General features: G+C 52.5%; 1 protein-coding gene across 1 annotated transcript; it reads left to right on the top strand.

Moving 5' to 3' along the window:
- Nucleotides 1-550: 550 nt before the first annotated feature.
- On the top strand, nucleotides 551-8,847 carry LOC129331020 (eppin-like). The gene is made up of 4 exons (XM_054981341.1): nucleotides 551-660; nucleotides 1,828-2,004; nucleotides 4,475-4,642; nucleotides 7,136-8,847. Exons 1-4 carry the CDS (start codon nucleotides 585-587, stop codon nucleotides 7,144-7,146), a joined length of 432 nt encoding a protein of 143 aa, XP_054837316.1. The 5' UTR covers nucleotides 551-584; the 3' UTR covers nucleotides 7,147-8,847.

Raw genomic sequence — 8,847 nt, 5'->3', positions numbered from 1 at the left:
CTGTCTATTTTTATCTTGTTCTTCCTCTCAGGAGCTCAGGGAGACATACTTGATTCTCCCATCTTCCCTTTTATTGTCACAACAACCCTGAGAGGCAGGCTAGGGTTGAGAGAGAGTGACTGGCTCAGCATCCCTGATTGGGCTTCACGGAGATTTGAACCAAGGACTTCCCAGTCTGAGTCCAGCACGTTATCATTACATCACACGGGCTCTCTGGCTTGCCCAGGGCAGGACTTGAACCCAGGCCATGCTCACTCTTCTGCCAGGTTCCTGGTTGACCTGGCTCCTCACCCCGCCTGGTGCCGCCTGCTTGCCTGTGTTGATGCTCGATGTGCTCCACTGCAAGGCCCCAGTCCAGGCAGCTTCCCCGTGTCTGGGTGTTGCCCATCAACGCCGCCCCTGCACTCTGAGAACCTGACTGTCTGGGCAGGGCAGTGCTCTGAGGCCGAATGAGAAAGGAATTCAGTGCGAGGAGCCAACCCAGGGCAAGCCTTGGCGCATCCCCCGAGAGCCTGCCCCACCTGGCTGGCTCTTTAAAGAACGCCTGGCTCAGCTGACGGGCTCAGACGCAGCTCGACAGCACCATGAAGGCAGGCGGCCCCCTCCTCGCCGTACTGGCATGGCTTGCCCTTGGGGCCCAGCTGTCTTCTGCGAGCCAAGGTGAGTGCCATCGGCAGAAGGGGGCGGGCTGTGCCGTGCTGTAGCAGTGGTGGTCGGGTGGCACAGGAGGGAAAGGTGCTACTTTGGGATGCCCCCCTTTCACATGCCCTCCTGGTGCAAACGTCTCAGTGGGGGAACTGCAGGCAGCAGGGGCCTGCAGAGCGAACGGCTGCGTGGATTCCCTTTCCGCATGAGTTTCTGGCACAGGCAAGCGAGCTGGGCTGGCCAGACTGCACCAGCAACCCATCTGGGAAGGGCCTGCATCTGGGGTTGCCAGCAAAGTGTAGGGTTGCCAGCTCCAGATTGGGAAATTCCTGGAGACTGGGGAGGTGGAGCCTGGGGACTGTGGAGTTTGGAGAGGGGAGGGCCCTCAGCTGGCTGTCATGCCGTAGGGTCCCCACTCCAAAGCAGCCCTTTTCTCCAGGGGAACTGACTTCTGCTGCCCGGAGATCAGTTGAAATTCCGGGAGATCTCCAGTCGCCACCTGGAGGCTGGCAACCCTAGCAAAGTGGTGTGAGATCAGAGGGCAGGCCCCAGGGCCCTTTGCGGTATTGCAGTTAGGGGAGAGGGGTGGGGGCAGAGAGGTCTCCTGCTGGGTTGCCCCCTCCCTGCCTCCTCTGCAGGGTTGTAGGGAATTCTGGGGCTGCATCATGCAGTCGCTTGGGGCCGCCAGATTTCTTGAGCCAGCCATGCCCGTTGCTCAGGGAAGCCCCGCAGTGAGTTTCCAACTAGACATGATAGGCAAGATTTGTGACCAGAATATCTTGCCATTTTAAAAAGCAGCAACGACCCTAACTCACTGGTTCGGTGCCTGCTCTGAAAATCAGAAATGGTGGGGGAAGGAGGAGAGGGTTTTAACTCCTGTCTGTGCCCTTTCCTCCATTTAAATCATCTCCGTCCCTTAAACTCCAAGGAAGTCAGTGGGGAATCAAGGTGGATCTACTTCACGGCTGCAGAGAACTTGAACCGAGCGATCCCTGGCCAAACTGTAGGTCCCGCACCACACCACACTAGATCTCCATCATAGCCCCAGTCTCACAAACCTTGGTCTCTGGGGAGGGGCCCTTAGACTAGACTAGCTGAAGCTCCTAATTTTGGAAGTGAAGCCCTGGAGATGGGCGCCGTCCAGCCTTGCTGTGCATTTCAAGTGTGCCCCTTGCTTTGCAGCCAAGACGGGCTACTGCTACAACGTGGCCCCCTTTGGGGACGTCTTTGATGAGAAGGACTGCAGCGCCTGCCTCAAGAACAACTCTTGCTCCACTTGTGCCAACGACGCGCAGTGCCCGGGCAACCAGAAGTGCTGCCCGGGAGACTGTGGCTACATCTGCCAGGAAGCCGTCTTGAGTAGGTTCCTCCCCCCCCCCGCTTTTGTGCTGTGGTTCTCAGTCCGCTGGGCCCGCTGGAGGGGGGCGCTTGAAAAAGCAATGCTAAGAAAACTCCTCCGATCTCCCGCAAGAATTCAGATAACTTGGACCACTTCAGAGTTTTCTCTTTTACATGTGGTTCTTTGGTGCTTCTAAACACGTTTTCCTACACCAGCACGCACATACTGATTTACAGCTGAAGCAAAGGGAACTCCTCAGACCACACTTCTTGGGGGGGATGTGTGCTAATTGCTAGTTTGGGGGCCCAGAAAGCGCATCGCCTCATTACAGCATGGTGGGGGTGTGGGAGAGAGGCATTGCTGAGGTGCTGACAGCCAGACACTGCCTGTGCCGTACAACTGGGAAGGGCAGGACGTCTGTGACGAGAGCAGGAGGGAAGAGGGAAACCTCCAAGTGGCTTTTGATAGGAGGCTCCCAAGCTGCGGGCACTCCAGAGGTGGGTGGGCTGCAGGGTCCAGGCAGCGCTTTTGGAGACGGAGCAGATCACGTGCAGCTTTGACAGGGCAAACCTCTTGCAGCTGCCTCAGCACCCTCGCCCGAGATTTCTTGTTGCCTTGGCAGAGGTTCAGAGCTGCAGAGGCAAGTGTGCCCTGCCCTGGGCAGCATCTGTGGGGAAGGGGGAAGGCAAGAGGCTTGGCTGGACAGACTTGGAGGGTGAGGCAGCCTCGGAACCATTCAAGTTAGAGTGGAACTACAAGTGACAAAAGGCACAGATTGGACACTTGTCCGCTTCCCTCAAGTTTTGATGGGAAATGTAGGCATCCTGGTCTTGCAGTTTGGCTCTCCGACTGCTGTCCAATAGACTTTTCAACTGTCACTTGTCCAACATTTTGCCAAGCTGCCTACAATTCCCATCAAAACTTGAGGGAAGCTGACAAGTGTCCAATCTGTGCCTTTTGTCACTTGTAGTTCCGCTCTTAGAGGTGGATTTACTTGGGATAGCGGGAATTCTCTAGCATTTACTTTTCCACTGTTAACTTTAAATGTCATCGCGAGGTCCTGAGCTCAGAGTTACTAGAACTTCCCTCACAAAATGTCATAGATCCAGAGGAGTTAGCTGTGTTTGTTTGTAGTTGCAAAAGAGTAAAGAGTCCAGTGGCACCTTTACGACTAACCCACTTTATTGTAGCAGAAGCTTTCGAGAACCACAGCTCTCTTCTTCTGACGATGCATCTGACGAAGAGAGCAGTGGTTCTCGAACACTTCTGCTACAATAAGGTTGGTTAGTCTTAAAGGTGCATCTGACACCTCATTTGGGCAGGGCCAAAAATGCTGGTGACAGACGCATCACTGAAAGCATTCCTGAGCTAAGAGGATGAGGCAAGTCTCCGGAGTATCAGTCACGAACAGTTGCCCCCAGTGCCCTTCGGAGCTGCGCCTCCCCAGGCTGCTACTGCATACCAGGGTGACTCTGTTTGTCTTTGCGTATGTGCTGAAGAGAGAAGAAGTGCGTGGCTGTTGCTTGGCAGATGCACACCCATGCACATAAGATCGTGCATGCTGGCATTTTCTGAACCAGCTCCACTTATTCCGGGTATCCTGAGTACTGAAAGGAAAGGGGATAGATTAATTAGAACAAGTTTTAGATCTTTAAAGTAGTGCTTTTGAAGTTGGTTGTGCGAGGTACTTTTTAAAGAATTAAACACCAGCCCAATGAATCAGTCAACCTTGATCCGTTATGCTTGAGCAGCAGCTTCCCTGTTGACTCTTGTCCTTCTGCAGCCCTCGGCAGTGGGGGATCTTGGGGGACAGACGGGCTCCTTAGGAGGACTTGCATTTAAATGACCGAAAGCCAATTCCAACCAGGGAGCGAGCTTGAGAATTCCCCTTGCAATTTGTTCTGGCTCTCTTTGAAGTGCGCATGTTGCAGCTGATGAGCACAAGGAAGGACACACACACACACACACACACACACACACACACACACAACACTCACCCCTCCACTCACATGTACATTGCCAAGTGAACAGTTTCACTGAAGGGCAGCTGCTTGTTCCTGGCCTCTCATGGGAGCTGCCACCAGAAAGAGGAGTTCACGATGCGATGCTGGGTTGGGGCACAAACTGTGTGCATGACGGGGGGGGGGGAGTTTCAGCTAGAGCCAGTGACCCCCTGAACCCATCCCGAGAGCCAGTTTGGTGAAGTGCTAAGAGCGGCAGGACTCTAATCTGCAGAGCTGGGTTTGACTCCCCACTCCTGTGCTTGAAGCCAGCAGGGTCACCTTGGGTCAGTCGCAGCTCTCTCAGAGCTCTCTCAGCCCCACCCACCTCACAGGGTGATTGTCGTGAGGATAATAATAACACACTTTGTAAACTGCTTTGAGTGGGCATTAAGTGGTTCTGAAGGGCAGTATATAAATCGAATGTTGTTGTTGTTGTCGTCGTTGTTATTGCACTACTTTACTCTCTCTCCTTCTCTGGATGCCACAGACCTCTGCCACCTGCCCTCTGTCTGCGGGAACTGCAAAGCGATGTTTTCGCGCTACTTCTACAACAACTCCACCCAGAAATGTGAGCAGTTTGTCTATGGAGGCTGTGGCGGAAACAAGAACAATTTCGAGACGGAAGACGAGTGCTCCAGCATCTGTGCGCCCTCCGGTAAGGCTGGGGTGAGGAAGAGGCTGAAGCCTGCCTCTCTGTGGCCCCTGTCAGGAGGACCCCACCATGGACACGCCACAGTCTGGTTCACACGCAAGAGCCTCTTTTCTTGGCCGCCTTGTACTGGGGAGGGTGTGTGTGTGTGTGTGCTGGGGTGTGTGGGGGGTGTCTGTTATGCAGAGTTCCAACCTCCCTTTGCCTCCCTTTACCTCACTTTAGCGCAGTCAGATTTTGACCCCGTTTCAGAGTTGAGGGGGACGAAAATGCTCTGCTTTCCAGTCACAGCAACACAATGAAGGAAAGAGACTTTGAACTGCTCATTACCCTGCCTTGATGCTGGAGTCCTACAAGGCCCAGAGGCGTTCCCAACAATAAGCCCACTAATTACAGACGGCCCAACCCCTTCAAAGGCCTCAGAGCATCCCACAAGGGTTACCTCGGGTGGCTCGGTCTAGAGTCCCTTTCTGCTCATTCTCCATCTCACAACTGGCCTCTCCTTCAAGGATCCAGTTCAGGCAGAGAAAACAGCTCCCGATAAGGAAGCTGCAAACTGGGCATTGATGGCGGTCAATGGGGAAACTGCCTGTGCTTGAGTGTGGCAATCAGATGTGAGCTGAGTTCCCTTCATACCAAACCACTTGAACTCCTGCTGAACAGGTTTCCCTGTTTGTTTTCCCCCCAAACCGCACATGCTCAAGAAGGCTGCTGATTCAGAAAGGTCGTAGGAACAAAGAGCCAACTCCATAATCTGCTGCCTAATGCAAATCAAGCCAATAAACAGTGTTAATAAATAAAGATACAATTTGTACAGCTAAAAGTCGGGGTTGTGGAAACTTTTCTCTCCTGCAAGTAACAAGAGAAAATAAGCACTTGAGTCACTTTAACATCTTTTGGGACTTTTCTCATGCCGTATATTATTGACTTTTAGCTGTACAAATTGTATCTTTATTTATTAACACTCTTTGGACCTGTACTTATGACTATTCATCACTATTTATATACTGGATTGCAAGATTGTTGTTCAGCATTGATATATGCAGTATTATTCATCTTTAATGAATTGATAAGATAAGCTTTTCCTGTTACATGATCGGTGCTTATTTTGTTTATTGGCTTGCATTTGCTTTAGTTTGCAGGTTATGGAGATGGTTCTTTGTTCCTACAGTCACTGCCGTATTTCTCTCCTCGGTTTGTGTTTCAAAAAGATCAGCAGCAATTAACATTGCTAAGGTCTACTTAAATGAATACCCAGTGGTATGATATTTTGAAAACAGCTGTATTTATGAATGATTTATATATAATTTGTGACTGATTTAATTATCTGTAGCTGCAGCCCAAAAATCAGCCACTGGTTTTCTGGCACTTTTCCTGGCTCCACCAATGGATTGATAATTGCTGTTGCGCTATTGTGCATTAATATTCTATATCTACAATCCCACCGGTGAGCTGCCATGGCAGGTCTTGGGAGCATCTCAAGCTCCCAGATGCTTCTAGCGACAAAAATACTGGACTTGGTGTAATCTAGGGATGCCAGCCCTTGTCTGGTAATCCCAAGGAGCAATGTAGACAGAGGGTTCTTGGAAGTAACTTTCTGTTTCAAAATGAGAAATGGCATTGTGACACTCTAGGATTTTCAAAAATCTCTTTGGTAAAACTGTAGAGATTTTTGAAATTCCTAGAGCATCAGGTATCATTTCCTGTTTCGAAACAGGAAGTGACATCATGGTGTCCTAGAACATCATGACATCATTTCTTGTTCTGAAACAGGAAGTGACTCCCCAAGTGACTCCCCATGCTGTTTTCCCTCCCATTTCCCTCCTTTTGTTTCACTACGTTAAGGTGCCATTACCTGGTAAGTGGCATCCCTGGTGTAATCAGCTCCTTGGCAGCCCCTCACTCAAAGCTGTGGTGGACGAGTACCCCCAGCAGCTTCATGGAGGTGTTGAAATGCACTTGGAGCCGGAGCTGAGCCTTGCCGAATTCTGCATGTTGACTTCATTTGCACCCACCCTCCACAGGGCCCAAGCGGCTTCCCAGGGGCCGCCTTCCCATCTCTGTCCTGTCTGCTCTCTTCAATTTGCAATAGAGGCTCTCAGGGGACAGACCCGCACCTCACAGGGCATGACATGCCCTCGGTTTGGCCTGGGATTGGCCTGGTTGGTCACGAGTGGTGTATGCCTGGGCCAGAGTGACCCTGAACCTTTGAGGTGGAACAAAATGAGCTGCGGATTTTGGGTAGGGGACGCCATCATCTCCGTATCCTCTTGCTCAGCTTCCTTGTACACTCTGGACCTGCACAGAGTGGGTCTAGTTTCAAGGGGTGGGGTGGGGGCTTCTGTGTTTCTTAAGGGCTTCTGGTGGGGCCGTTTGGCTCTGCAGGACCATATTTACAACCCCAAACTTCAAGGAAGCCAGACTTCTGGGTACAGGGAATTCCTGAGCAGAAATAGAGTTGGTTTCCCATAAATGATTGTCTGTTTCCCGCCCCCCCAGGCACAGCCTAGAATAAGAAGATTGTTGGAGAAGCTTTGCCCTCAGTTCCCACACAGCACTCCCGAGGCGCAAGATCGAGGGCATTGCTCAGCTCTGCAACATCCTCTTTCCTGGTCCGGTGAAGCAAGTGGCAACAGCACGGCCCTCTGGGTCTCTGGTCCGAACGATCAGGCAGGAGGACCTGGGGGTGACGGGGCAGCTCTCCCCTCGGGTCCTGGGGCTGTCTCGGCTGTCCTCACATAGAATGTGTCTTAGACATTTATCGTGTGATAGGAATGCATGCGTGGTGGAAGCCCCTCCCTCCCTGTGCAGCCTTGGCCTGAAGGACAGTCTTCCGGCAGCCTTCTGCTCGGCTTCCTGTCCCCAGACTTGTGGCTTGTGGCTTGGGCAGGTGGAGACCAGAGAAAGAGCTGGTGCTCCTGGCCACTTCCCCTCCCTTCCGTGAGAGGCCGCAGCACATTCTTCCTTGGTCCCAGCAAGGCCTTTGGCAGTTCAGTCCACGGGCAGCCACTTGGTGACTCATTGAGATGACCGCTCTCTTGGTCTATCCTGGAGGCAGTGACTGTCCCTCTCAACCTGTCTGCTTCAGGGCCAGGCAGGCTGCCGTCTCCAACTTGTGCGGGGTCAGGTGTGCATGCAAAACCCTTGGTTCCCTGAGGGCGTCGAAGAATGTGATGTGCCTCATGTTTGCCCTTCTGTGTGTGTGGTTAAGAGCTTTGGCACCAAGGATGCACTGCGCAGGCTCAAGCAAAACTCGGAGCAGACTCTCTCTCCATTTGGGAACCGAGGGTTAACTTGGCTCCCTGCAAAACAGAGGAAGCCCATTGGAAATTCAACTCCAGCGGAGGGATCACCCCCTCAAGAACTAACAGATGTCACCCTGGGCTAAGAGACAGAGTGGGCAAACCTTGACTGCTTCCAGGCCAGGCTCTGGAAGAATCTGCAATCTTCTGAGCGTTGGAGTTTCCCGTTCAGGTGGTTTCGACAAGCTGCATCCGGATCCCCGGTCTTTGGGTCAGATGTGAATTGTGGGTTCCCTGAGTTCCCCTGCATGAAGTGCCCAATTTAGAGGCTCAGGGAGAAGCAACTCCAGCCTTGCCCATGCCATCTTCCCGGCTAAAATGGCCCCGGAGATGCTCTCTGCTCTCCTCTCCACTGTCTCCTCCCTGTTATATTTGCACAAAGCCTGACAAATAGATATTTTAAAAAGAGAACATTCAGAATGGGCACAGATGGGGGAGGGGGAGCTCAACCTCTCGCTTGCTGTGATGTTGCGGGCGTGATCCAGAATGCGCCTGTGGCGTGCCTTCAACCTGATTTTCTACACAGCATGTGAGAAAGCAAGTCGTGCGCGAACTGGGGACAAACGGCATGCTCTCAAAGATAAAGTGCTGCAGCTGTTTGGAGGCTGGCCGGGAAAAGGGGGTCTCCTGGCGTCGCTTGGTTGGAAACCGTCCGTTCCTTGCCTGAGCTGAGCCTCCCTTTTCTCTCATTCGTGATGGGTTAGCATACGCACACCAAGCGAAGCCGCTGGACAGGGCCAAAGGCGGAGGGCGCCTCTCCCTGCTCAGAGGTGCCTGGAATACAGGCAGCATTGCAGCCCCATCTCTGGGGAAGAGCCGGAAGAGGCCGCAGATTCTGCCGCTTCGTAATTTGGAGGGGCTGCCTCCATCCCACCCTTCTGCGAACCAATATATTTTTGTATTCAGTCA

This window comes from Eublepharis macularius, chromosome 5 (genome assembly GCF_028583425.1).
Source record: "Eublepharis macularius isolate TG4126 chromosome 5, MPM_Emac_v1.0, whole genome shotgun sequence".
NCBI classification, from domain to species: Eukaryota; Metazoa; Chordata; class Lepidosauria; order Squamata; family Eublepharidae; genus Eublepharis; species Eublepharis macularius.
This window is presented reverse-complemented; position numbering and strand designations above follow the sequence as displayed.